General features: G+C 38.2%; 2 protein-coding genes and 1 long non-coding RNA gene across 6 annotated transcripts in view; 2 read left to right on the forward strand and 1 right to left on the reverse strand.

The window, feature by feature from the left end:
* UTP20 (UTP20 small subunit processome component) overlaps window positions 1–1,595 on the forward strand; it is a 93,818-nt gene extending 92,223 nt beyond the window's left edge. For both annotated transcript variants that reach the window (XM_073213694.1, XM_073213695.1), the window contains exons 61-62: window positions 874–1,019; window positions 1,294–1,595. In XM_073213694.1, coding sequence (XP_073069795.1) covers window positions 874–1,019; window positions 1,294–1,449 — 302 coding nt within the window. In that variant the 3' untranslated portion in view covers window positions 1,450–1,595. The remainder of the gene's footprint in view (window positions 1–873; window positions 1,020–1,293) is intronic.
* Window positions 1,596–4,655: 3,060 nt separating this feature from the next.
* Window positions 4,656–18,368, reverse strand: ARL1 (ARF like GTPase 1). Of its 2 annotated transcripts, XM_037007140.2 has the most exons (7): window positions 18,186–18,351; window positions 16,256–16,330; window positions 13,258–13,395; window positions 10,453–10,534; window positions 9,306–9,417; window positions 6,417–6,595; window positions 4,656–5,680 (listed from the first exon to the last, which is right to left on the reverse strand). In XM_037007140.2, exons 3-7 carry the CDS (start codon window positions 13,346–13,348, stop codon window positions 5,650–5,652), a joined length of 495 nt encoding a protein of 164 aa, XP_036863035.1. In that variant the 5' UTR covers window positions 13,349–13,395; window positions 16,256–16,330; window positions 18,186–18,351; the 3' UTR covers window positions 4,656–5,649. The 2 variants fall into 2 exon arrangements, with proteins under 2 accessions (XP_036863035.1, XP_017505611.1); XM_017650122.3 differs by lacking the exon at window positions 16,256–16,330 and having other exon boundaries at window positions 18,186–18,368.
* Window positions 17,881–24,130, forward strand: LOC140843630 (uncharacterized). 2 transcript variants are annotated; one of them, XR_012121536.1, is made up of 3 exons: window positions 17,881–18,047; window positions 19,053–19,454; window positions 23,490–24,130. It is a non-coding gene; the product is annotated as an uncharacterized lncRNA (long non-coding RNA). The 2 variants fall into 2 exon arrangements; XR_012121535.1 differs by lacking the exon at window positions 17,881–18,047 and having other exon boundaries at window positions 18,527–19,454.
* Window positions 24,131–24,908: the final 778 nt, after the last annotated feature.

Below are 24,908 nucleotides of genomic sequence, written 5' to 3' on the forward strand. Positions count from 1 at the left end.
CAAAAATGTCATTATATTCTCTTATGAATCATAAGCAAAAGTAAAAATAGTTGTACTTTAATTTTCCTTTTTCTTGCCTAGTACATTTGTTACATTTCCCTCACTGACCTTAAATTGTCTCTTGGTATTAAGAGGGAATTGGGGTTGGAAAGAGAGGAGGTAAAGTGGATGTTGAGTTTTAAAATGAATGAATATCAAAGCAGGAGCTATTTTAGTACTACAACCTTGAGAGAAAGTTCCTTCCTCTTAGAATGGGTGATGGTCAGGTCTACTTTGGTTCTCATCAGCCAACATTTATTAAGCATCTAATATTTGCCAAGCACTGGGGGTTCAACAGGGGAGAAGGCCAATTCCCTATCAAGAAACTTGCTTCTAGAACAACCTAAAACCTGAGGTCTCCTAAAACTGAATGAATAAAATCTGTGGGCTATTTGCATTTGAGAGAGGAGGGTGGGAAAGCAGCTTTTTCTCAGCCTAAGAGGTCTTTGATTCAAAGACTATGGCCAGAGCTAAGCCATGAATTAGAGAAACACACTTACCTTTACCCCCTCTGCACAGAGCTGAGCAAGTTCATAAAGGTAACCCAAATGTTACTGCCAAGTTCCCAGACAAATGTTTTCTGAGCCAGGATTCTGCAGGAAGTGGGCTTCATGGTCTCTGATCTCCTGTTGTACAAGGTGGTGGCTGGGAGTGCTGTGTCCAACTCTTCCTGCTTTTCCATCTCAGAAACTGCTAGTTGTAGATCAGTGTTTAATGTTTAAATAATAAAAGTGATACTAGAAGAGTTTAAATTTTGCCTGTTGATTTTATAAATGTTCAAATGCGTGCTTTCCTACATGAATGTCTCTGATTTATTACTGTGTGTGTGATTAGATCCTTTGCTGAAGAATCTATCCCAGGAAATCATAGAATTACTCAAAAAGCTGGTTGGACTCGAGAGCTTCTCATTAGCCTTTGCCTCTGTACAGAAACAGGCTAATGAGAAAAGGGCACTCCGGAAAAAAAGGAAGGCTTTGGAGGTAAGTCTGCTGTTTGAAATGTGGCATGTTCATTTGGTTTAATTGTTTTTAACCAGGGTTGTGTACACGCATGTGTCACAATTTAGCAGGGAGGAGAGAGGAATTGGCTGTTTGAGAAGTGGGGACTTTGTAGTTGGGGCTCTAGATTTTCTTTAATGGGCATGTTTTGCATATGTGATGTTAAAAGGTAAACAAAATGGTTCGTTTCTGCATTTGGTTTGTATTGTTTAACATTTACTGTAAAGGTAATGTAAAATTTTATTCTTTTTTCAAGTTTGTAACTAACCCTGATATTGCTGCCAAGAAAAAGCTGAAGAAACACAAAAATAAAAGTGAAGCAAAGAAGAGGAAGATAGAATTTCTGCGTCCAGGCTATAAGGCCAAGAGACAAAAGAGCCACAGCCTAAAAGATTTAGCAATGGTAGAATAAAATGCTCCCTGTGCTGATACAGTATCTCAGCTTACCTCTAAGCGTGAACTTCCTAGTGTATCTGCTAGTCTGAGGGATTTATTATTTAAAGTAACAAAATATCTTTTATGATTTAAATTAAACTTTGGTACAGATTGTATATTATACACTTTAATCATGCACGTATTTTTTTTAACATTTCGTTACTACTGTAATTTCATTGTTACTAGTGATAGAGGTAAAATTTTTTAAATACACTTTAAAATAGCAAGATAAAGTGAAATTATGAATAAATCAAATGATCTGCAATACTTTTAAGAAAGATATTATAAAAACTTTATCAAAATGCATTAAGAAAAATATGCAGCAATTTAGAAATATAACCATGTTCATAGATACGAAAATTCAGTATCAGCGGGTTCAAGTTGTTCCCAAATTGGATCTCCATGGTAAATGCATATCTGAGCAAAATCCCGAAGGAGTTCTTTACATTATTCTAACAAGCTGACTCTAAAATTTATATGGAAGATAATAAACTGAGAATGACCATGATGCTTTTAAAAAAGGAGAACAGGGTGAGGGGCTTGCCCTGTCAGATCTCAAAAGACACAGAAAGTACGATCTATAGAGAGCATATGTGATACATCTACTTTATCAAAATTAAGAACTTATACTTATGAATATACACAACTGAGATATAGCATGTACTAAATACAGATAAAAAGGATTTAATACCCAAGCTATATAATGAATACCTATGAATCAACAAAGATAATCCAGTAGGAAAAGTGGCAAAAGAAACAGGCATTGTATAGAATATAAATGGCCCTTAAATCCTTAGCTGATATGGCTATATCAGTTTTTAAATATTAAAGCATTTATTAAGTGATTGGTAAGTAGTCACTACCTTAAAATCCCTAAGTGCCACCCTGGCTACATGAGTCTCTAGACTTCATCTCCCCACACCACAAATTAAAGAATTAACACCTGGGTTAGTGGGGATCCTCCTGCATCAGCTATGTCTTATTGTTAAATATTTTTAATCACTCCGATATTCAACCTCATTAATAATTAGGAAAATGCAAATTAACACTAGAATGAAATTCATTTTGAACCCTTCAGATAAAGTTGACAATACCAGATGTTGGCACAGGGAATGCTTATAAAAGCACTTTGGAAAATAATGTGGCATTATCTTGTTCAACCATAAGGTGTCTTTTGCTGCACTCTACACTTGAAGTGGAAGCAACATTCTTTAGCACCCAACGTAATTGGAAGGGAGTGGGAGGAGGAATCCATCCTTTGTGACAGGTACTTTGATTAAATTTTGTTTTATCTTCATAGTATTCCTGAGAGCTTCCTAAGATTAGCTACTGTTTTACAGATGAGGAAACTGAGATTCAAATTAAATAATTTACCTAAGGTTGACTGACATGGTAGTAAGTGGCATGACCAGATTCAAACCCAGGATTGAAATCAGATTCAAACCCAGGATTGAAAGCCCATGGAGTTGGAATATTATAGCATGTGGCATAGGAATCAAATGTTCAAACAGTCATTAACTTAATCGTCTGTGTTTTGATACAGTTTGTATCTCAAACAGTAATTCTATACTTTCAAAGGGCTTGTAATAATGTGCCAGAAGATGGACACAGGGCATCTTGGAAGGCTGATTTCAATTAATTCTAAGTGATGTAAAATGCATGTATTGTTTTTATAAAAATATTTTAAATCAAAAGTTAAGGCAAAAATCAGAAATTTCTCAAGGATATTGAGCACAGCTTTGTTTTAGTCAGTAAATATTTATTGAGTGCCTACTATGTGCCAGGTACACCAAATTAGATTGAAGGGGTACTAACAGTATGGTCCCTGCCCTCAAGGAGCTTACATTTCCACAATTTAAAGTGCATCTCAGGTAGGCTGATAACAAAATTTCGCCTCTCAACTTTTTCAATGTGAACACATAATAGCACAGCTACCAACCAGAGTTGTTAGAGCAAAAGAAACTTCTGATACAATTTGTCCAAGTCTTTTGTTTTATAGAAAAAACCTGAAGGAGTGGCCATTTGTGCTGAGAACTCATGTGTTGTGATTTCAAGTTTGGTGCTTCTCCCATTTTCAGGCTTCTCACAAAATAATAATCACTAGATTTTTATAAGTATCCAAACTCCTGTAACATACCTGTAGTTTCCTGCTGGATAGGTATCTTATAATTTATACCATATTAAAATAAGTGTGTGCTCTATTTATCCCATCCTATTCTTTGTGATAAACCAGAGATCAGGATCAACCAAGTGTTGGCCTTTGCTACAACCTCAAGTGCCCTCAGTATTCAAGACAGCAAAGGCTATGTGCTGGGCAGCAACTGCCTGCCAGGGCTTCACCTGCCCCAATTTCATTGTCATGGTGTTCCTGAATTGCTGGGGGATGCATAGCCACTGGGGTACACAGCCAGCACTAGACATATGCCACTGACCAGAGGAGACCCACGTATAAAGTGCAGAGGTACTATTTCCTAGCTGACATACATAAACTATTTCAACCATGAACATACTCTAAGGGCCGTTAGTGTTAGACGGCACCATACTGGATCCTGAGGATAGAAATATGAAAAAGGTACCCTACCTGACAGAAGTGCCTTGGAATCTATGAAACAACATTACTTACATGTTCAGTAATACTAAGTGCACTGGGAATGTGTGCCTGGAGAAAGGCCTCCAAAAGAGATTTCAGAGAGACCAAATTAAGAATGGGTATTGGAGAATGAGTAAAAGTCCCACAGATGAAAACAGAAAGCCACATTGATTTGAGCTCAATGACCAAAAGCGTGAGAGAAAGAGACCAGAGGCCAACATCCAGGTCAGTGGTAGGGACAGGAAATGAACCACTAGTGTTCCTGAAGGGCAAAGCATTCTTTACCAGCATCTAATTTTTTAAATGCCCCCAGTTGTCCAACTTTTAAAACATGAAAATTCCCCTTAATTTAATAAGTACTAAGGTCTACATTTACTTCCATCAAACTACAGCCAGTCCTGTGTTAGACTGGGTAATCTGAAAAGTTCCATAACTGTTTTTGATAGCCTAACAGTAAGTCTAATTTTTAAAACCAAGCATGCTTAATTTCTCCCTGTAGAACCAGTAAGATTTTATTTTTCACCAAATTTACATGTCCAACTGCAGGTAGATAAGACAGTAAATAAATCTTTCACAATGCTTCTTAAAACAGGCCTTTTTCAAATTTTCCTTTAATGTGCATTTTTTTCTTTAACATGTAGAGATTCCTCCAAATATAACCATTTAGGATTATTTTTACTACCTCTACTATTACTAGTATGGTAAATAACCTTCAGACATCATTTTGAATGTACTCTGCTTAAATTGGCATAATTTTATTTAAGGAGTTATTATCTGTGTTACCCAATGTTGGCATTTTCAGGAATTTATGATGTCTGAGACAAGCTTTTGATCCTGAAGTTTCACTTTGAGCCCTGTGCCCACCTCACTAGCAGGTGATTTTGGACAAGCCAACCTATCAGAACCTTGGGTCCACATCCATAAAAATGACATTACAACGTGTCCTACCTACCTCACAGGGTTCCTGTACAAATCAACTAGGTCAATATATATAAGATTTTTTCAACTATAAAGTACTACATAAAATAACAATTACAGGTGTTACTGAAGTTAACCACCAAAATATTTCAACTTCATGCCTATAACCGAGAGCTTTTAAACAAAATAGCTTAAAGAGGTCATTAAACAAATGAAGACTACTACCCACAGTATGTTCCTAGTCTACTCAGTCTAATCTTTGGAAAAACTTAATTCATTTTTTAGGAGGGAAAAAGTCTGCATTAAGATATTTATTAGTGTTTATACAAACAAGCTGCAACCACTAATTCAAAAATAGGAGGGGTTTTTTTCCATTAATAATAGTACATTCTTTAATAGGACTCTATTTGAATAAGAATTCCATACAAATAGAATATATATCTTAACACAAGAAAGCAATGGAGGATTTTACATTACACAGAACAGATACTCAGTTCAATCACGTTACCCTTCCAACCAAATGCTTATTTTTTATATTTATTACAAATGTTGTGGTCAGTTCAGTATATGCCAACAATCATACAGTTTTAGTAGCGTGAACCACACTTAACTGTTTCCAGAAGGAATATGTGAGGTGGTCTTCATTTCAGAGGAGCAGAAGTGATTGATTTACTGTCTGCTCTTTAATGTTTCAACTAACCTATGAAGAGAAAATTAACAGTTTCATAAAATTAGCTTCAAACTTTCAGATAGAGAGCACGATCATTTATAATACAAATTTGTTACTGGAGGTGTATTGCAAAGCACTTTAAGTGATGAAGGCTAAGATAGTTACATGAAAAGAATGAGGTTATGGCCTCAATTTACATGAGGGTCCTTTGGCTTTCACTTTGTCTATGCTCTGAATAAATGATCAAAAAAGACCAAATATCTACTTTCCAGGATACTACTACTATAAGCAGGCCAGATGTGGGTAATTCAGAGGTGCAAAATAGTCTCAATCCTCAAGGAGCTGATAATTTCCTTGATAATCTAATGCACAAACCAGTTACAAGACAGTGTAACAAGTACTGTATTATTTGTCACTGTTGTGACAAGGACATCTATGTGACAGGCAGGCAGTGAGCACAGAGAGATGTTAGGGAATGCTCTTGAGAAGAAGAGAGTCTTACCCTAAGTCCTTAAGGATAAGGAATTGGAGGCTGAAGTTAAGGCAGGGAAAAAGAAAAAAAAAATGGCAGAGAGCTGGCTTAACTAACTATAATCAGGTAGGTGTTGCTGACATGAAGACCAATGGGAAAAAAGGATGGAGAAACTTACTGATGAGCTAAGTAATCTGAATTTCATCCTCAAGACTAAAGGGAAATTACACATGTGCATACACAGTTGCCCACACACACAAATGCACAGATGGCTACTGGAAACATGAAACTTACCATTCCATTGCCTCATCAAGGCCAGTGCCTTTGGTTGCTGAAGTTTTGAATATTTGCCATTTTCTATCCTTCAAGGCAGGTAACCCAAGAGAACTTGCCATCTCTGAAGGAGTCATGGCCTGTTCCATGTCCTGTTTATTTGCAAACACCACTAAAATGGCTTTTCTTAGCTCTTCTTCCTAAATAAAACATATTTAGTTTCCTCTAATCAATTTGCTCCCTTGAGTTCAGGAAGAAATGCCAAAAAAACACCATATTATTTTTAAAGTATATTTCCTAATTATTAATACATAATGCAAATTATAAATTATTTGAAGTTACGGAGAAGTATGAAGAAAAGAAGCTTCACCCATAATCCTACTTCCTACACATGATCACTGTTAACAATCTGGGTATTTGCTACTCTACTTTGTAAGTTAGATACTTAAGAGTTTGTTTAGTAAATACATTTACACATTTAAGGTTGCATTTACATACAGTTTCACACCCCACTTTAAGAAATTAACATTAAATTATGGATGTTTTTCCAAGCTATCAAAATTTTTTCCAAAAAAATTAATGGTTAAATACACCCCACCATGAATGCATGCACCATAAACTATATTACCTGTTTTCCAGTATTAGACTCTTAATAGATTCTTTTCACTTCACTACTAAAGAAACCCAAGTGACAGAATCATTACACACAAATCTTTTGTGAATCTATATTTCTTTAACACAATTCTCTAAAGACAGGAAGTATGAACTTTTTTCACTGTTACATGTATTAATAAACTACTCTCCAGAAAACTAACAATCTGGCTTCACCATAAGTGTATGACAGTGCCCATCTTCAATGCAACCTTGTTAGAATTGAAAATTATGTATTTCTCTAAACATAGCATCTCATATGCTTATTTATAAGTGTTTTGGAAATGCAAATATTAGCGATTTATTTTTCTCCTGTGAATTGGAGGTTCATGACTTTTGCTCATTTTTCTATTGATTTACAAAAGATCTTGATATGATTAAGAACAATACTAACACTGGTTGTAAAACCGTGTTGTGGTTCTGTTTTACCCTAATTTGTATTACTTGGCATCTGAGCCTTAGCAGTTTTTGATTTATATTAACATAATTAAATCCTTTTTGTAATTCCTTCCGATCCTTTGAACCTTCCCTATCCAGAAATTTTAAACACATATTAAGCATATTAAAATATTATATATTCTTATAGTTGACAACTTCCATTTTTTACATTTAATTCTTTCCTCCATTTGGAATTTTTGTGTATAAAAAAGGTAGAACTTAAGTTGATTTTGTGTTGATAAGTTTTAATGGTCATGATTCATACTCTATGTGTACTTTACATCACATAAATATTCACTGAATCAAGTTACTTCCTGAAGAATGAATATAATTTTTATATCATTCTCCATAAGATTATATGAATCAAATCCTAGTATCACAAGTAACCTAACAATCCAGCACATCTCAAGAACTGTAAATAGAACCTAATAATCCCGTTTCTTTATACACTATTTTGACAAAAATACATTATACCATTGAGTTACATCTAAATAAAGCTTTTGTTTTAAAAATCCATTATACCCACAGCAATTAAACAGTCCTTTAAAATTCCTTACACTTTTAATTTTGTCTAAGAAGCTCTTGTGATAAATATGATGCTATTTATGAAAAATATTAAAAAGTTTAAAACTATTAGGTCTGCAACTGATAATTCAGAAGCCATTAAGGAGTCAGTAGTCCAAGCAATCAGAAGTCCAAAGCAGTCTCAAAATACTTAAGTACTCAAGTGGCCTAGAACATGTATTTAAGCATTCAATGATTGGATAATTCAGAATCATTGTTTCAGTGGGAACTCATCTAATTTTCTCAAGCAAAGGCAGTTTCATTATTGATTAATCATTACTACGTGTGAAAACTTTATATAACAAATTAATATTTTTAAAACATTAACTCTGAATTCAGTCGGTCAGTTAGCCAATAAATTATCTCATGAACCTCAGTGAATACAATGTACTGAGTTCTTAATTAAGTGCTATACACTATTCCACACATCAGAGATATTAAGAGAAACCTGAAGAATTTACATTTTAGGGTGGGAGACATATGTAAGTAAACAAATACATTTTTAAATAATGGCAAGAAATGACAAGGTGTACAAAGAATCAAGTAGGAAAAGGAGCTAGAAAATAACTGAGACTTCTCTCTGGAAGAAACATGAGATGAAACATGTCAAGAAGGTAGCCATGCAAAGATTAGGGGAATAGCAGTCCAAGCAGAAGAATGAGCAAATGCAAAAAGCCATAAGCCAGGTGTCAGGTGTGCAAACTTGATGCATTCAAAGAACAGAAAAGTCAGTTTTATAGTGGCTAAGGCACTGTAAACACAGGGAGGAGTAAAGAGTTGATAAAGCTGGAAGAATAAAGAATGATTTGCAGGAGCCAGAACTGTACCAGAAACCCTGAGAGACAATGAACTCTAGTGCCCTTCATTGTTTCTAAAATAAACAAGTATGCTTATTATTTACACCCTGCTTTTATAAGCTAATTTATACAACTAGACATAAAGACATGTTTTTAAAAAACTACTTTGAGGAAGTGACTTAGAATAGTTACTTCAGATTAAAAAGAGTTCAGCTGTGACCTTCTTGGAAATCAAGGAATCTAGTTGAAAGGAAATGACAAGGTTGGATTTTTTCTGTCTCTAATCCTCTCCCCAAGGTATTTTTGGAATAATAAGTAACTGGCATAAAAGAAAAATTATACAAAAAGTGTGGGAGAAAAAGTCCTGCTTTCTTTTTAATTATTCCCACATGTGATAATAAACAATGGAAACAGCAAGCCACATAAAGAATTTCCCCATATTTTAATAAAGTTGTCTTACCTCCAACATGGCAACTAACTCTGATTTGGAAATGCCAATTCGGTCTCGGTCACAACTGTCAACTACATAAATGACTGCATCTGTATTTGAATAATAACATCTCCAGTATGGCCTAAAAAAATTCAGAAAGGGAGGATATATTATTATTTGATAGAAGAAATTGCTATTGTAATTCATATGCTAGGACTTGGCAATCATTGGTGGGGTAGAGTTACATGACAGTTCTAACCCTACTCATGTTAGAATCAATGCCATAATGATTCACTGTTTCTGATGAGTATGTATCATACCTCAGATGTGATATAGTGGAAAAAATGTTGATAAACCTTAAATCACAGGACCGAGGCATTTCAAAATGAGTTTAAGCTGAGAGATACATAATCTATGAAATAACTAAAAAAGTTATTCTGGTTTTTAAATTCATATTATCAATTTATATTGATAAAAAAGTTATATACAGAAGTGATCATTATATCTTATAAAATGTTTAAATGGGAACTCCTTAAGAGGAATGGGTTCTTAAAAAAATTAATATGATTTTATATAATAGACATTAAATTGATCACTTGGGACACCAAGAAGTAGAAATGGCTAAAATTGTAAGTATATTCAAAAGTGGTTCAAAAAATAAAATGAGTTAAAAGGCAGCAGGATATCTGAGAAATGCACTACTAATCTTTTTAAGATAGTAGGTACCATAGTGAGCAACAACTGATAGTCAGCAAACATTCACACCTGCCATGGCAAGCAAAGAATGCTGGGCAGGAAACCTGAGTTCCAGAGGGCATCCATGTTCATATTAGTCCTAAATGGTGGGCCTGAAAGGTACTGTTACAAAATCCAAAACAGCCTGTCTCACAGAGGATGGGACTGACAAGAACTGAAGGGCTTAATCAGTTAAAGACTACTAAAGTAATTAATTAGGTCTTGAGATTTTCATGTAAGAAATTATCATTTAGTTGATATCTGAAAAAACTGGCTTCCTTAGATTTTAACTCAATTGGGAGAACAGGCAGTTTTACCTCATTTTAAAATAGAAGGCTCCAATCTAATTACAAATGAAGATATATCTTGGCTTACTGCTGCTAAATCTAAAAGAGCCAATAAATATCCAAAACCACAAAACAATCTGGTCTTTGTACCATACCTTATACTTGTCTGTCCTCCTAAATCCCAGACTTGGAATTTAAGGTTCTTGTATGTTACCGTCTCAACATTAAATCCAATGGCTGAAAGAGAAACAACATAATACATGCAGACTAATGGATTCTACCTTCAAAGTATATAATCTAATTGAGTTTTAGCAATTAATGGTAACTGCTGAATCAGATTGACTGAGATACTCCATTTAAGACAAGACAGTATGCTATGCTATACAAACATACAAAAAAATTAGCAAGATCAACACCACTTAAAAATTATGTAAGATCTTCAGCCACCTCTGCAAATATAATTCTTAGTTCAGTAGGAATCCTATTATGTTAAACTTCCCTCATAATACAATAGTGGCATACAAAAGTGTTCAAAAAGTTATATTTATAAAGGATAGTTGTAGATGTATTACAAAAATTAGAATTTTGGAAGGTAGCAAATAAACAAGGAACAAATCCAAGTCTAGATTCTAAACTTCAGTGGGTAAGGACACAGCAATAGCCATACACCACTTTATGGAAACTGAGTAGCCTAAGGCTGGCGCTCTCACAAACCCTCTGCAGACTCTCGAGCTCATCTGGAATGTCATAGCTGGATGAGCTCCTTCTAAGGTAGTGTTCTGGCATCATGTGGCTGAGTAAGGATACCACTATTTTCACTGAAAGGAATCCTAAGGGATGGTGGAAAGGATTCTAAAAAACTCAGGAATTATATAAACAAAGATTATTAAAAAATTTCAAAGTAAAAAGTGACTAACAGCTGTAACTGGACAATTCATTTTTCTTCTAGATTTAAGTTTATATTGGTAAATGATACATGACTATATGACAAGTTTGCCTATTACACCTAAAAAACTATGAACCTGAGTGAAAAACTAAAAACGTTCATGCTGTTGCCCTTAGAATTAAGTAGGAGTACAATCACCATCTTCACTTTGAATAGGAACATCATTCATATGCAGAGTACAAGAGGATGGTATAAAGTGCATTCTCTGAAATGCAGTCCACTAAGCTGTGTACACTACATGTAGGGACTACCAAGACTTAACCACAGCGGAGATGGGTGATTTTGAAAAGCAAAAATGGGAACTGAAATTTACTGAAAGCAGCAAACAGAAATAACAGATGTCACAGGACTTTAAAAAGTTCTTTCATAAAATCTAGACTTTTTTTAATCTGGAAATTTACAGCTCAATATAGAAATAATTTGCATGACAATTACAGGCATAATTTAAACACTCTTGAGCAATGCTTGATACCATTAATAATCAGGGAAATGCAAAACAAAACCATGAGATACCACCTCACACCAGTCAGAATGGCTAGTATCAAAAGATAAATAAGTACTGAAGAGGGTGTAGAAAAAAGGGAATCCTGCACTGTTGGTGGGAATATGAATAGGTGAAGGCACTACAGAAAACAATATGGAGGTTCCTCAAAAAATTAATGGAAATACCATACGAGCCAGTAATGTCACTTCTAGAAACTGACCTGAAGATATTAGAATTGCTAATTCACAAAGATATATATCCCCTATTTTACTGCAACATTATTTACAATAGCCAAGATATGGAAGCAACCTAAGTGTCCATTGATAAATGAACAGATAAAAAGATGTGGCACATATATCCAATGGAATATTATTCAGGTATCAAAAAGACAGATTGTGCCATTTGTGACAACCATGGATGGACCTAGAGGGTATTAAGCTAAGTGGAGTAAATCACACAGAGACAGAGGAATACCAAATTTCACTTATATGTGAATATAAAAAATAAAACAGAAACCGACTATTAAACATAGAGAACAAACTGGCAAATGCCATGGTCAAGGGATGGAGGAGGATGGGTGAAATAGGTATAGGTGATAAAGAGGGTAAACTTCCAATTATAAAGTAAGTAAATCATGGGGATCAAACTATAGCACAGGGAGTATAGTCAATAATATTATATCTTTGTATGATGATATAGTCAATAATATTGTTATATCTTTATAAGACGATAGTTGGTAACTATACTTATTGTGGTGAGCATTCACAATGTATTTAATTGTTCAATCATTATACTGTACACCTGAAACCGATATAATATTATCTCCCAAAAAACTTTAAAAATAAATTCAGTATGCTAAAAATATAAATAAATACTCTTGAGCAAATTCTATGAAACCTTAAGCTTAATTTAAATGTTATTATCTTCTCTAAGTAAATTCAGGTCAACAAATGAAAAAGTACAAATAACAGAACAGTATTTTTACGTAGTCAAACAGAACTATTTGATAATATTTTTCTAAAGATATCAACAACTGATTTAAAATCAAAGTGTTCTTGATATTTTTAGGTATCAGATTAACATTTATAATTAACCAACAGAATTACTTAAGAGATACTAATTTTAATAAAACAGTAACAAATACAGAAAAAAACTTCACATATAATAGTATCACTTAACATCTTAATTCTTTATACTGGTTTACAAAGTATTTTATATACTTATTTCCCCCTCAAAGGCCATGGAAATTTACTATCTTCATTTTATTAATAAAGTTACTAGCTCTCAATAAGATAAAGTAACTTAACTCTAGCCAGCTTTTAAGACAGCTTTAAACAGCAAAATCCTGCTATGCACAGGGGTCTGCAAATTGCCTCAAATTTACGAAAAAAAGTGTTATCAATAGTATGCCCAAACTAGAAGTTTACAGACTTTATTATATTAAAATTACCTTAATGTACGAATTACTTACTCAGAAATAGTTATGCTAGATGGAAAACAGCACCTGTAGTTTACCATACCGACACTTACTAGGAATTGTAGTGACGACTTCTCCAACCTGTAATCTGTACAAAATTGTAGTTTTTCCTGCTCCATCTAATCCCAAAATTAAAATTCTCATTTCCCGGGTTCCAAACAGACTAGAGAAAATACTTGAGAAAAAGCCACCTAAAAAAATAATAAAAAATAGAAGTGTATTCAGTATCATTTTGCAAGGTAGGTCTATAAAACATTTAATCTTGCCCTCTGAAAGCTATAAAATGTAATACTATAATGTTTTCCTCAATTCGCATGTGAATATTTTTACTCCCAATTAAATACATTATTTAATATCAAAATAATTACAAGTAATTACTGACTGTTACCATGTTTGAGATATTGTATCTGGCAGGCACAGAAGATAAACTCCAGAATAAGAGAAATATTACTGCTGCCCTCATGGAGTTCACTTTCTAATCAAAAAAATATCAATAACTTAGCATGATCTCCTCACTACCCCTAAAAACCAGAGGGTAAATCAGAATGACATTGGGACCACTGAGATCCTCCCATAAGAGAAACAATTATTGCTGTAAAACAGTACCATCATCCCTTCAGTCACTGAGATTTCTCTGTAAGCAATGTAATAAAAGAAACTGAGACACAGAAACCAAAAATAACAAAAAACTAGTTTTGATAGAAAAATTATTTGAAAAAGTAAAGCTACATTCAATGCATCATGAAATATTCCCAGAAAGCATCCTATATGTAAGGAATTAATATAAAGTACTTGTGAACACAGAGTAAAATGATGGTTACTAGACACTAGGGGAGTAGGGGAAATGGGAAAGATATTAGTCAAAGGTACCAATTTTCCTGATCAGATGCATAAGTTATGGAGACCAGCATAGCAACTACAGTTAATAACAATGTATTATACACTTGAAATTTGCTAAAAGAGTAGATCTCAAAGTATTCTCACCACATAACACAAAGCATGTGAGGTGATGGATGTGCTAATTAGCTTGACTAGAGTAATCATTTCACAATGTATACATTATCAAAACATCATGTTGGGGGGGGCTTGATAATCATGGGTGAGTGTAACCACAATGTTGCTCATGTGAAACCTTTGTAAGATTGTGTATCAATGATACCTTAATAAAAAAAATGTACAGAACCATGAGGTGGGAAGAACATAGAGGGGGTTCCATGGACAAGGAAAAAAATGAATTTGGGACAAGATTATGAAAGATGCTTATACCATGCTAAGGATTTTAGATTTTGTTCCTTGACTGATGGAAAGGCCATCAACATTTTTAAAGCCAGGAGTTTAAGACTACCTGATTTATGATTTTTCTAGAAAGATGGTTTTGGTGGCTGTATTGAGAGTGGTTGGGTGGGGGCGCTGGTGGCAGGGGAACCAGGCTGCTGCTATATCATCCATCATGAAATATTCTGCTGGAAATAGGCAAGACAGAAAAGAGAAAGGGGCTGGGTGCCTGAGACCCTAAGTAGTGGAATCAATAGGACATAGAGATAATTAGCAATGAGGGGAAAGAGGGAGAGCACTGTAGGAGGAGGTCCAGACATCTAGCCAGGACTGGGCAGTCCTGCAGACAAGAGCAATTTCACCCTTTGATTCTTAGGACATTCTATTTGTTTATCTATGGAAGGAAGTTACAGACATGGCTGGGTTTGTGTTGTCACATTAATTATAAAAGCATTAAAGGGAAAAAAACCCCAAAGGGAATAAAGATTTTCTGAAAAGCATTCTTGTCTAAAGGAAGCTACATGCAAATAGAAAAACCTTGACATTTAACTGATTTCAGTAATCGTGATGATGCTGTGTTTTCATTCATGCTGTGCAGTGGGGCTTTGAAAACTGTGGAAAATTGACAGACAGGCTTTTGTTAGGGGAAACAAAAATGGTTCCAAGTTGCAGGGTTGAATATTTTTATTTTTTCTTTTCATAGGAAAAAAATATCCCATCATTTCTAGCAGTCTGAATGGCACTTAGCATTATTTCTCTTCTTTAATAGATAAAATCTAAGGTTTTCTAGATAATAAAAAAGTCTGAAGTGTGGATGACAATTAAAAATACTAACACCTATAAATACCTTGTTTTGTAGATTTGACTTGGGAACCATGTACATCTCTTTCATAATTATAAAAAGTCAAAATGAAAATGGAAAGTAATTCTTTAAAAGCAAAAGCAAAGTGGAACAAATAAACCTAATTGTGTGTTGACTTGGTGACTTAATCACATAAAGTGTCTTTTAGAAGTCAACAACTTGACTGTAGATTCTTAGATGAAAAACACCCTAAAGACCAAAAAGAACTATGAAACAAAAACTAACCAAAAAACTTAAATCATTTTCATTAATCAAAGCAGTAGTAATACCATCAGTATGATTTCAAAACTGTTATGTATATGCATATCAGATAAAGTTATACATTCTTATATTGATATTATTAGGAGCCAAGATATTCAGCCTAAGAGAAAAGATGTAAAAATACAAAATCAACCAAATGAATGAACTGGAAATAGTATGAGCTCACGATATATTTTCTCTTTAATTATTTTGGTACTTCCCAGCTTTGGTCACTGTAAATACCTAGAAATAATGACCCACTAGTAATGGAGCAGACTGCGGAGTCTAAGAACAATTTCCTGGTAAAGAAACCAGAGCTCCTTGGAGAAATGGCTGATTCCAGGACTGGAAAATGTACAAGATGATCATGGGGCATCTTGTTACAGAAAGCACGGAAGCCATCAAAGATGACTGTGGTTGTGTCAAAAGGATGAGGAACCAATCCCTGGCTCCCACTAGTAAAATATGGGACTTCTTGGGCATCTAAAAGGATAATAACTACAGGGCATTGAAACAAATCAAATATGTTAAAGTCCATGAGTTCATGGTGATACTAACAATATAAACCAAACAGACAAAAGCTAAAGCTCACTGGCTCCCTTTGGACGATGTTAAAAAAAATCAAATCATTATCCTGAAAATCGGTCAAGAAAAGAATCAGGTGTTTAGCTTACCTTTCCTGTAGGAACTATATCATAGTGTGATCAAGTAGTTGATGAAGAAAAGCTTTCTCTACAGAAGTAGTCCAACTAATAAATGAAGATAGAGTAGTAGAATTAAAATAGCACTACTTTGCAAATGCCCCAGTAAATACTGGATCTAGGCAATGGTCATTAGTGGCTGCTAACATCCCCCGGATAGAGACTGCCAAATATTACATGCTTCTGATGGAACAATGCAATTACCTCGGAAAGAAATATTCTTGCCCAAACTCAAACCTGAATCAGATCAAAACTCTAGATCTAATGACCAAGTTACAGGAAACCCAAAGGATAAACATATGAAAAGACACTATGCGGATTCAATCAACAAAATCCAGGTTATGAGAAAGTCTACAGAACTAATCACCGAGTTTTTTCAATAAACAAATTGCAAGAAAAATAAAAAACAGAGAGAAGCACTAGAGAAGGAAAACTAAACAGAAGTTATCAACCAAAGGCAAATGTGTGGACCTTGTTTAAAACTTAGCTCTATCAAATCAGCTGTAAAAAAAATTTGGAGGTCAGAAAGACAACCAGGGAAATGTGGGTGTTTGCTAATATTAATGCATTATTGTTACGCTACATGAGTAATATTGTATTAATGGAGTAATGAAAAAAAACCGCCATGTTGCACACCTTGAATACATGCCATTTTTATCATTCATACCTTAATAAAACTGGAAAAACTTAAAATTAAAAAATTATCCTTTTGTCTTAACAAGGCCTCCCAGTAACAAGGTTGTCATTTGGTTTGTGCTAATTACAATAACCCCTAAGAGTAAGGGAAGTGGAAACTTACAGTCTTCATTATCCTTTTTACAGCAAAAGCTTTTTTAAAATAAATTTTTTCCTTAATGATTAACCCCCAAAAAACACTCTGGCCCTTTCCCACCAAAAGTCATTAGAGATGATTAAAATAAAGTTACATGAACAAAATAAAATACAATTGGCAACAGAAGCGATGCACACACAAGAGGTGGTTATTGAACAAGGAAATGTCACAAGAGCGCCAACTCTGGAGAAATGAAGACCATGGGCTACAGAACCTTGGGAAAGTGTAAAAAAGTGTAAAAGGAATCCTGCCTTTTACAGGTAAAAAATAGCGAGCGAGCTAGAAGAACAAAACTGAAGAAAGTTACGGAGAAAGACAGGAAAGCGCTCGTGATGTTCCAGAACAGGAAATCGTGGAGGAACTTAAAGAGCCCAAAGAAACAGCACCTTCATTTGGGCTTTAGCGAGGAGGGAGGCTTTACCTGTTGCTTGTGATGACATTGTAGTTCCCTCAATTATCACCCCCAAAATTGAGACGTTTTCCCATTACCTTTTCTACCTTATTCTACCATCTACATGAAAAGTTACAGATAAGAAGACAAATGCCAAGGTGGCTACAAAACGTTATGAGCAACACCTCCCTCCGGATTTTTTAAACTGACTCAGTGCCAGCGACCAGGTAGAGAACCAAGCTTTCCACCCGGGTCCGATTTCATCTTTCACCCGTGAAAACTCTAAGAACCTAAGACTGACAAGATGCCAAGCTTCTCAAGACTAACTGCCCAGCAGGTCGAGCTGGGTCTGAGGGGGTGAGGGAGAAGCTCACGGTCAGAGGGAAGGTCCCAGGGCCGGGCTCCCAGGCCCCAGCGCTCCGCGGACTCGCGATGCCGCTGCTCCCGCCCCCGCCCCCGCCCGCCTTGGGTTGAAGGAGAAACGAGCGAGGTCCGGGGCGAACGCTCGAGGCAAGATCCACCCCCCGAGGTGAAGAACCGAGGTGAGTTAAGTTCTCAGCACGCCTGCCCCGGGGAAGCTGGCTCCTCCGGCTTCCCAGGCGGCGCCCCTCTTTCTCCTGACACCCGCTGACGGCCGCAGCTCCGCAGGCGCGCGCGAGCGTTCTCCTCGGATCCCTCACCCATGGTGAACGGCCTGTCCGCCCACGCCTATAGCCAGACACAGGCTCGGGCCACGGCAGCGAATCCTATTCGAGCCTCGGGGCACCTCGCTCGTCTTGGCCTCCGCTCCCCCTCCGAGGCGGTTTCACGGAATCCCGGTCAGCCAGCAACTTCCACGTCGGACTCCCGGCGGGGGCGGGGGGCGGTGGCATCAGCCAGGGACCAGGGGCTACCGCGGCTGCGCGCCGGGAACAGCGGCTTGAGCGTTCGCGTCATCGCTTTCGACGCAAGTCCAAGGCGCGCTGGGTGTAGGTAGTGTGGAAACCAAAAGGTTAAAAAAAATTCAAGGATGCCAAGTCTCTTCCGCTTCTGTTTTCTTGGACATAAAGGGCTTCCTAAACAGAGAAATTGCTATTTTCATTTTAAATTTTGACACCAAAATGTGCCGAATCCGCCAACCCAAAATGTGAGCGGGGTTTCTCTGCGGCAGCCCAGATGTTGCAGGTCCTGAAGTGTCCTGTGGGGGGGACCCACCTTTCCCTGGCTGTTTTCTTCGATTAAGAACTAGGACTACGTAATAATTCCAGGAAAAGCCACGTGCGCCAGGGCAGAGCTGCCTTACGCCTGAGGCAGCTCACTCTTGGCGTGGCGGTTGCGTGCAGTGTCCGCATTAGCGGTACTGTAAGAATATAGTAATTTATCCTCCATTTGCCCCCATGGTCCCAAGCACATAAACCAGTGAGAATTTTGCCTGGGGCTTGTTGGGTTTACCCCGCCTAATCTCTAAACATCCCGACCCTCCCCCAAAGCAACAGGCCTGAGCGGATCCACCACAATAAAAGGCACCACGCTGTTGCCCTCTCTCGCTCTCTGTCTCTGTGTGTCAGTCTCTCTGTTGCCCTCTCCCTTTGTCTCTCTCTGTCTGTCTCTCTGCTGCCTTCTCTCTCTTTTTGTCTGTCTCTCTGTACCCCTGCTCTTCCTGCTCTCTCCCTCTCTTTCTCTCTGTCTCTCTCTCCACCCCCGTCTGGGGCAGCCACTCTCTCCTTCAGATAATAAAGTCTCTTGCGTGGGCCCGCGTCTACTGAGTCGTTCTGGGTAAGGAGGGTCACGGCGAGATACCCTTTCATTGGTGCCGTGACTTCGGATGAGGCTCTCCCATTGACTTTGCTCTTCCTCCGGGAACCTGAGCTGCTTTGGAAACCCTCACTGCCCGATCCTCCTCCACGGGCTCACCATCCATTCATTTCCCCAGTCGCTCGTCTTCTCGCCCAACACCGGCCTTCGATTTGGTGAGTCTCCCCTTCATGGTCGACTTAAATGTCCCTTTGGAACCTGGGAAGTGACCGTTGAGTGTCTGGCACCCCCAAGGGCTCCTTTGGGACAGGGTCACCCCCTACCACGACTTTCAGAGTCATGGTTGATCCCCATAGTCAACCTTTCTCTGCCTCCCCATGGTGAGAATCCTCATCCACTGAGGCCCGGTCTCCCTTGATCTACGTTTCTACTCGACTCGAAAACTCGTACCAGGTACCGAGCCTCCCTGGTGTTTTCACCTCTACCCCACAGTTAGAGGTGGTGACGACCCCCTAACTGTGCCTGGTCTTTGTGACCTTCTCAATCGCTCAGGGATGCCTCAGTGACTTCTGAACGGTCTCATTCTCACCATGGGATCTGGCCACTCTGTTCCCGCAGATTCACCGCTAGGGTGCTTAGTCAATAATCTAAAGCCCCTCCACCTCACTCCAGAACTCAAACCTGTTCGCTACTATAATGAGATCTGGCCACAATATCCCTTGGACAATCAGTCTAAATGGGCTCCAAATGGCTCTTTAGATCCTAAAATTCTCCACGACTTACACAACTACTGTGAGCGTACAGGCAAATGGAAAGAGATCCCATATATCCAGGCTTTCTCCTACCTCCGAACCAAGCTCTCTCTGTCTCCCCTGCAATCCTAAGCACCTACTACTTGCCTTAAAGTCCACACCCCTAAGTTTTTTTCACGTTCCCAAATATCCTCAACTGCCTATAAAACTCCTAGACAATGCACCACCATGGGCTCTCGTCCCCTCCTGGCTCACGCCAGGAGCTCTGTCTGTCCTCTCACTGTATCGTTACATCTCAATCTGTATGTTTGTCTAAGTGTGTAAATGAAAAATATTTTTCTACCTCCGGATGGTATTAATAAAAATTGATTTAAAGACAAGCGCTTGTAAAAATTGGGCATTCTAAAATTTCCAGAAAATTCTAATAGAAGATATTAAGCATTAATGCTAATTTAAGTTGAACTGAATAGACATGTCCTTATGGTTATCAACTGCCTAAGTTTACCTAAAGTCATTTAAGTTTATGGTATCTGTTAAATCTTTCAAAAAAATGCTTAAAGTGAAGTGTAGCTTTGTCTAATGTGAGTAACTATTTAAGCAAGTGCCTTCACTCTGATATTTTCCAGAGGGCCCCTGGAACATGTCAGAGTAATTTTTTCTCATTGGAGAAAGTATTTGGCTAATTTGGCTTATTTACCTGCTTAATTACCTAGAAGGCACTATCACAGAGAATGATGCTAAACTTTGTTACTGAATGTTTTATGTTACAGAAGTATCCAAATTTCCTAGACAACTGTCTTACAGTAAGCTCTCATCAGATCTTTAACCATTGTCATATGTAAGTCTTTTGTCATCTATACTCACTGTTTCATTACTCCTAAACTAGTAAAAAACTAGATTTCAGCAAAACAGGCATTACTTACATAGGATTAAGTAAACTAAGGAAGATGATTTGGTGGCTTTTTGTTTCAAATGTTGTCGATAAAGTGTTTTAAGCTTTTTCTCTTAAGCTGACAACAGTTTAGTAAATGACTGCCTTTATAAGCAGAATTAAAACTTTATCTTTCTCTCTACCTAATCCCTCCAGAATTTAAAAACTCTCAGTGACTATTTTTATATTTCATGGCAGTATGTTTATTTGCGTAAGTTCAATAAGAATCTGCTTTCCTTGTAAGAGGACTAATTAAAACCACTGGTTATATTACCAAGGCTTTGACTGGAACGTCATACCTGAGAGACACGTGTGTAAACTCAGATATAAACAGGCAGCTTTAAGGAACTAAGATTGACTTTATAAAGCCAACAAAGCCCCTTAGAAGAACTGGCCTGGTACCTTGCTTACAGAGTTCCCAGCCGCCTTACCAGGTGAGTAAGGAAGGTCATTTCCTGGCAGGTGCAGGAACCTCAGGAATGTCTTGGGAATCTCAAGAAGAGAGGAATTCACCCAAATCTACAGGTACTGCAGGCACAACCTGATGGCAAGACTGGCTTGGCTTTCTGGCCTCAAGAAGCCCTTAAAAGTTCAATCTGAAATTCCTTACAAAAAGTTCCAGCAATGCATATTTAAAAGAGCCTGTGTAATCAATTACTCTTCTTGCTGCACTTATGCAAATAATCAAGCCAACTGTCAATTATTTTCTTAATCTGGCTACTTCTAATAAAAATGAGGGTGATTTTAGAGAAAAGTATTGTTTCAATAATGCAGTCTTATCTATACTAAATCCTAATACTAGTCATTGAGATGTAAACTCGATCCAGAATTCTAGTTTCCCCATGATACCTGGCTATGATTCCCAATTAGACTCTTCATATTTCTAGTTCTCATATTCAGCCACGCATTCTTAATCTCATCAAGTTTGTCCTTCCAAAATGGAAAATCCAACTCCAGATGTTGTTACTTAACCTAATAACACAATTTGTTTTACCTTGCCTAGAAGCCACAAAACTGCAAATAGTAATAGAAATGAAACCCAGAAGAGAAGCGCCAACCTTCTGAGGCCCTCTCAACTGACCAGTGATGGAGGCCTAGCTGCATCCTTTACTGCGCCCCCTCTCAGCATGAAGCAGCCAGAGCAGTCATTGCCCCTTTTCCCTAGCAGCAGCTAGAGTCTCTATCTGTAGAGGGGAGAATGAGACAGGGACCATGGGCTTAGACAGAATAAGGTGAGAGCCTCTGGGGAAAGCAAGGCAGGATATTTGCAGTCAGAGCAATGTAAAACTACATGCTAGAACCCCCCCCCTAAAACTGTTGAACATTCTTCAGTGAGATCAGTTAATGTTCCCCAGATAAAGAAGAGTAGCACATGTTTTATTATGCTAATCATTTCTAATCATGTATAAGATTCACTTTAGCATACTAAAAGGCCAGGTCTATGTGCTGTCTTTCCTCCTTCAGATCTGAGGAGGTAATTTTGCAAACTGAGCAACTAACTTAGCTGCAGACCCAGCTGTAGATGGCATAGTAAAAGGCAGGATTCTTTAGCAAATAGACAATACCTCAGCCCACCTTGGGAGCTGAGCAGGCAGCCTTTTGATATGCTCCCAGACCAAGACACCGGTATCCCAGAGAAAAATTGAGGCAGGAGATTCCTTATGTTAAGTTAATTTTTAATATTCAGAGAACACTTAACAAGTCCTTCCCAAAGGCTTTAGAGATAGTCCCCACCTTTTTGGACAGGCTCTAGCACAAGATCTCAAATCCCTTACTCTCTCAAGCTCCACCCTTCTTCAATATGTAGATGATCTCCTCCCATGCAGTCCCTCCGTACAAACCGCACAACCAGATACTATTCTCCTTTTAAACTTTCTCTCAGAACGCAGCTATCGGGTGTCACCCTCCAAAGTTCAGCTGTCTGACACTCAGGTCACAAAGCTGAGAGTTCAGCTCTCCCTGCGCTACAAGGCCATTGCCATAGACAGGAAAAAACTTCTCCAAACCATGCCCATTCCAAACACCAAGCAACACCATCCCTAACTCCCAAATGGCAAGGACCATACACAGTAATCCTTTCCACACCAACTGCAGTTAAACTCCAGAGTCTTCTCCTCTAGATACACAACTCCCACCATAAGCCGTTTGTCTCCCCTTATTCCCCTCCCACCAAATCTCCCACAGGTTCCTACTCCTCCACCCTGATGGGACCTCTTACTCTCCGCATTTCGTGCTGCTCATCTCTGCTTCCACTCATCACTGAAGAAGTTTCTGCCAGCACAGAGTTCTAAGACCTCCCTTACAACTGCCATGCATCATGCTTCAGGATTATTAACCCTGGTCTCAACACTTATTCTCTCACCAGACCTATTTTCCCAATGCCAGCCCTTTCTTTCTCAGACTGTCCAAAAGATTGCACCGTCAAAGATTCCCTTTGCCCTACAGGTTGCTTTTCTGCCTACACATATTTCCCCCTAAATGCTATTAATTCAGCCACCCTATGCAAACATAGCATCAGCCCAAATGCAAAAATTTCTAACCAAACCTTTAACCGGTTTATATTACAGGATTACCAACCCCTCTCCAAAGACGATGCTCCTTATTGAACCTAAAAAATTCCATCGCCACTGCAGACCAAGGGCTCATCTGAGGACTGCCCCCCATCAATACAAAAATGAACTTCATCGCCCCTAATCAGCAGGAAGCAGTTACTGAAGGCTAACTTGACCCCTTCCCAAATCCTCTACCACTTATAAAACAGAAAATGGAGGAATGTAAGAATATAGTAATTTATCCTCCATTTGCCCCCATGCTCCCAAGCACATAAGCAGGTGAGAATTATGCCTGGGCTTGCCTGGGGCTTGCTGGGTTTACCCCACCTTATCTCTAAACATCCTGACCCTCCCCCAAAGCAACAGGCCTGAGCGGATCCGCCACAATAAAAGGCACCACACTGCTGCCCTCTCTCGCTCTCTGTCTCTGTGTGTCTGTCTGTCTGTCTGCTGCCCTCTCTCCCTTTGTCTCTCTCTGTCTCTCTTCTGCCTTCTCTCTCTTTTTGTCTCTGTCTCTCTGTCCCCCTGCTCTCCCTGCTCTCTCTCTCTCTCTCTCTCTCTCTCTCTCTCTCTCTCTCTCTCTCTCTCTCTCTCTCTCTCCACCCCCGTCTGGGGCAGCCACTCTCTCTTTTAGATAATAAAGTCTCTTGCGTGGGCCTGTGTCTCCTGAGTCGTTCTGGGTAAGGAGGGTCACGGCGAGATACCCTTTCAGCTACTCCTCCCGTTCTTCGTCGCCCTAACTCAGAACACCTATCTTAAGGCAGGGCAAGCAGTCCTAAAGGATATGTTTCCACTACTAGGGTAACCATTATTTTGGAGCAGAATAGGATCAATAAATTCCTTGTGTTAAGTTTATCTTACAGGATATCTAGAGGACTGACTATGGATGATGACATAATGTCTCTGGAGGTAGATGTGAGACCACGTGTCAAGCCTCCCTTGGCCCTCTAGCCCATTCTTGAAATCCTTAAAAGACAAAAATCTTAAGCCTTAAGTACACCTCCTCTCTGAGGCTGGCTGCACTCCCCTTTCTTCAAGTGGGTACTTTGCTGTAAATAAAGCCGTCTCACTAGTGACCTCCACTTAACTGCATTTTGTTTCTGCGTTCTTCCAAGCCTCTTGGGAGGTTAATAAGAGACCCCTTTCCTGGTGGTAATTGTCTTTGCTACCGCACTATTTTATTCAGTTTTCTAGTCTTAAGCACTAGTCTTCAGACAAGTAGGGAAGGGCTACTAAGATCCCTGATTTGGGCTTGCAAGTTCCCAGTCACCTGGGTAACCTGGATGGGGCTATGTCTATATGATCATCCTTTTCAGCAGCCTGTCCAAAAATCTTTCTTTGCTTTGAGGAAGGTCTCAGAACATAACTTCACTCCATCCACTACTCTGCAGTTCCCCAAGTTCTGGGATAGTAGGGGCTTAGTTCTCACTCCAT

Source organism: Manis javanica, chromosome 10 (genome assembly GCF_040802235.1).
Source record: "Manis javanica isolate MJ-LG chromosome 10, MJ_LKY, whole genome shotgun sequence".
Classification (NCBI taxonomy): Eukaryota; Metazoa; Chordata; class Mammalia; order Pholidota; family Manidae; genus Manis; species Manis javanica.

Excerpts from the sequence above, each read along its gene's own strand:
- ARL1 (XM_017650122.3), bottom strand. Across the intron at positions 10,535-13,257 it reads AGTCGTCACTACAATTCCTA|CCATTGGATTTAATGTTGAG; the intron begins GTAAGTGTCGGT and ends TTTCTCTTTCAG. Across the intron at positions 6,596-9,305 it reads AGTTAGTTGCCATGTTGGAG|GAAGAAGAGCTAAGAAAAGC; the intron begins GTAAGACAACTT and ends TGTTTTATTTAG.